An 864-nucleotide genomic window follows, 5' to 3' on the forward strand; every position below is an offset into this window, starting at 1 on the left:
CTAAATGTTAACATCACAAGAACCTGCGCGTTAGTTTTAATACTGATTCGGGGCCGCCATCCCGGAACGAGTAACTCACAATCCGCAGGAGTGAGGCCCGGGAACGAGCTAGCGTACTTTTAAAACGCGCCACAGGTGACTCTCCTGGGATGCCGCCCACCACTACCCTGGACCAGGTCACGGAGGCCCACAAAGGCTACGTGCTGCCCCCGAGCCCAGGGCGAGCTGGCGAGGGCGCGGGCCCCGGCTCACGCCTCGCCGCTCAGCCCGGCCCTGCCACGTCCCCGCCCAGGCCGACCCGCCGGCGGCCTCCCCACCCGCCTCTCTCCAAGCGCTCACAAATGGGGATGGCGGACACGATGAAGGCGTTCCCGAAGAAGAGCGCCGAGGACTTGGCCGAGAGGTTGCGGCTGAAATCCTGCAGGAGCAGGTCCTCCTCGGACTGCTGCTTGGAGCCGCCTTTGGGAGCCATGGTGGAACCGCAGCTGCGAGACGAGAGGGCCGAGTCAGGCTCCGAGCCGGGCGCCGAGCCGGGCAGAGGCCGCTGACACCACCCCCGCGGCCACCGTATCCGCTAACGACCCATCAGCGCCGCGCGCGGAAGAGGGACCAGGCGTTGCGCGGCGCGGGGCAAGCGTCCGCAGGATTGGCCAGTCTGGCGCCGCTACGTAGGTTTCTCGGCATGATTGGGCGAGCGGGCCAGACTTCCGGGTTCCTGGCAAGCCACGTGACTCGTCAGTTTCTAGGAAAACGCCGGGACTTGTAGTTTAGTGGGTGCTTTTTTTTTTTTTTTTTTTTTTATTTTTTTGGGGTCCGGGGGCCTCTCGCTGTTTTGGCCTCTCCCGCCGTGGAGCACAGGCTCCG

The 864-nt window shown here is 64.2% G+C and overlaps 1 protein-coding gene across 1 annotated transcript in view; it reads right to left on the reverse strand.

Annotated features, from left to right (window-relative positions):
* The window catches only part of SSR3 (signal sequence receptor subunit 3), an 11,399-nt gene extending 10,827 nt beyond the window's left edge, over positions 1–572 (reverse strand). Inside the window, exon 1 of the mRNA XM_007457652.1 lies at positions 340–572. Coding sequence (XP_007457714.1) covers positions 340–472 — 133 coding nt within the window. The 5' untranslated portion in view covers positions 473–572. The remainder of the gene's footprint in view (positions 1–339) is intronic.
* Positions 573–864: the final 292 nt, after the last annotated feature.

Source organism: Lipotes vexillifer, unplaced genomic scaffold (genome assembly GCF_000442215.2).
Source record: "Lipotes vexillifer unplaced genomic scaffold, Lipotes_vexillifer_v1.1 scaffold897, whole genome shotgun sequence".
Taxonomy (NCBI): Eukaryota; Metazoa; Chordata; class Mammalia; order Artiodactyla; family Lipotidae; genus Lipotes; species Lipotes vexillifer.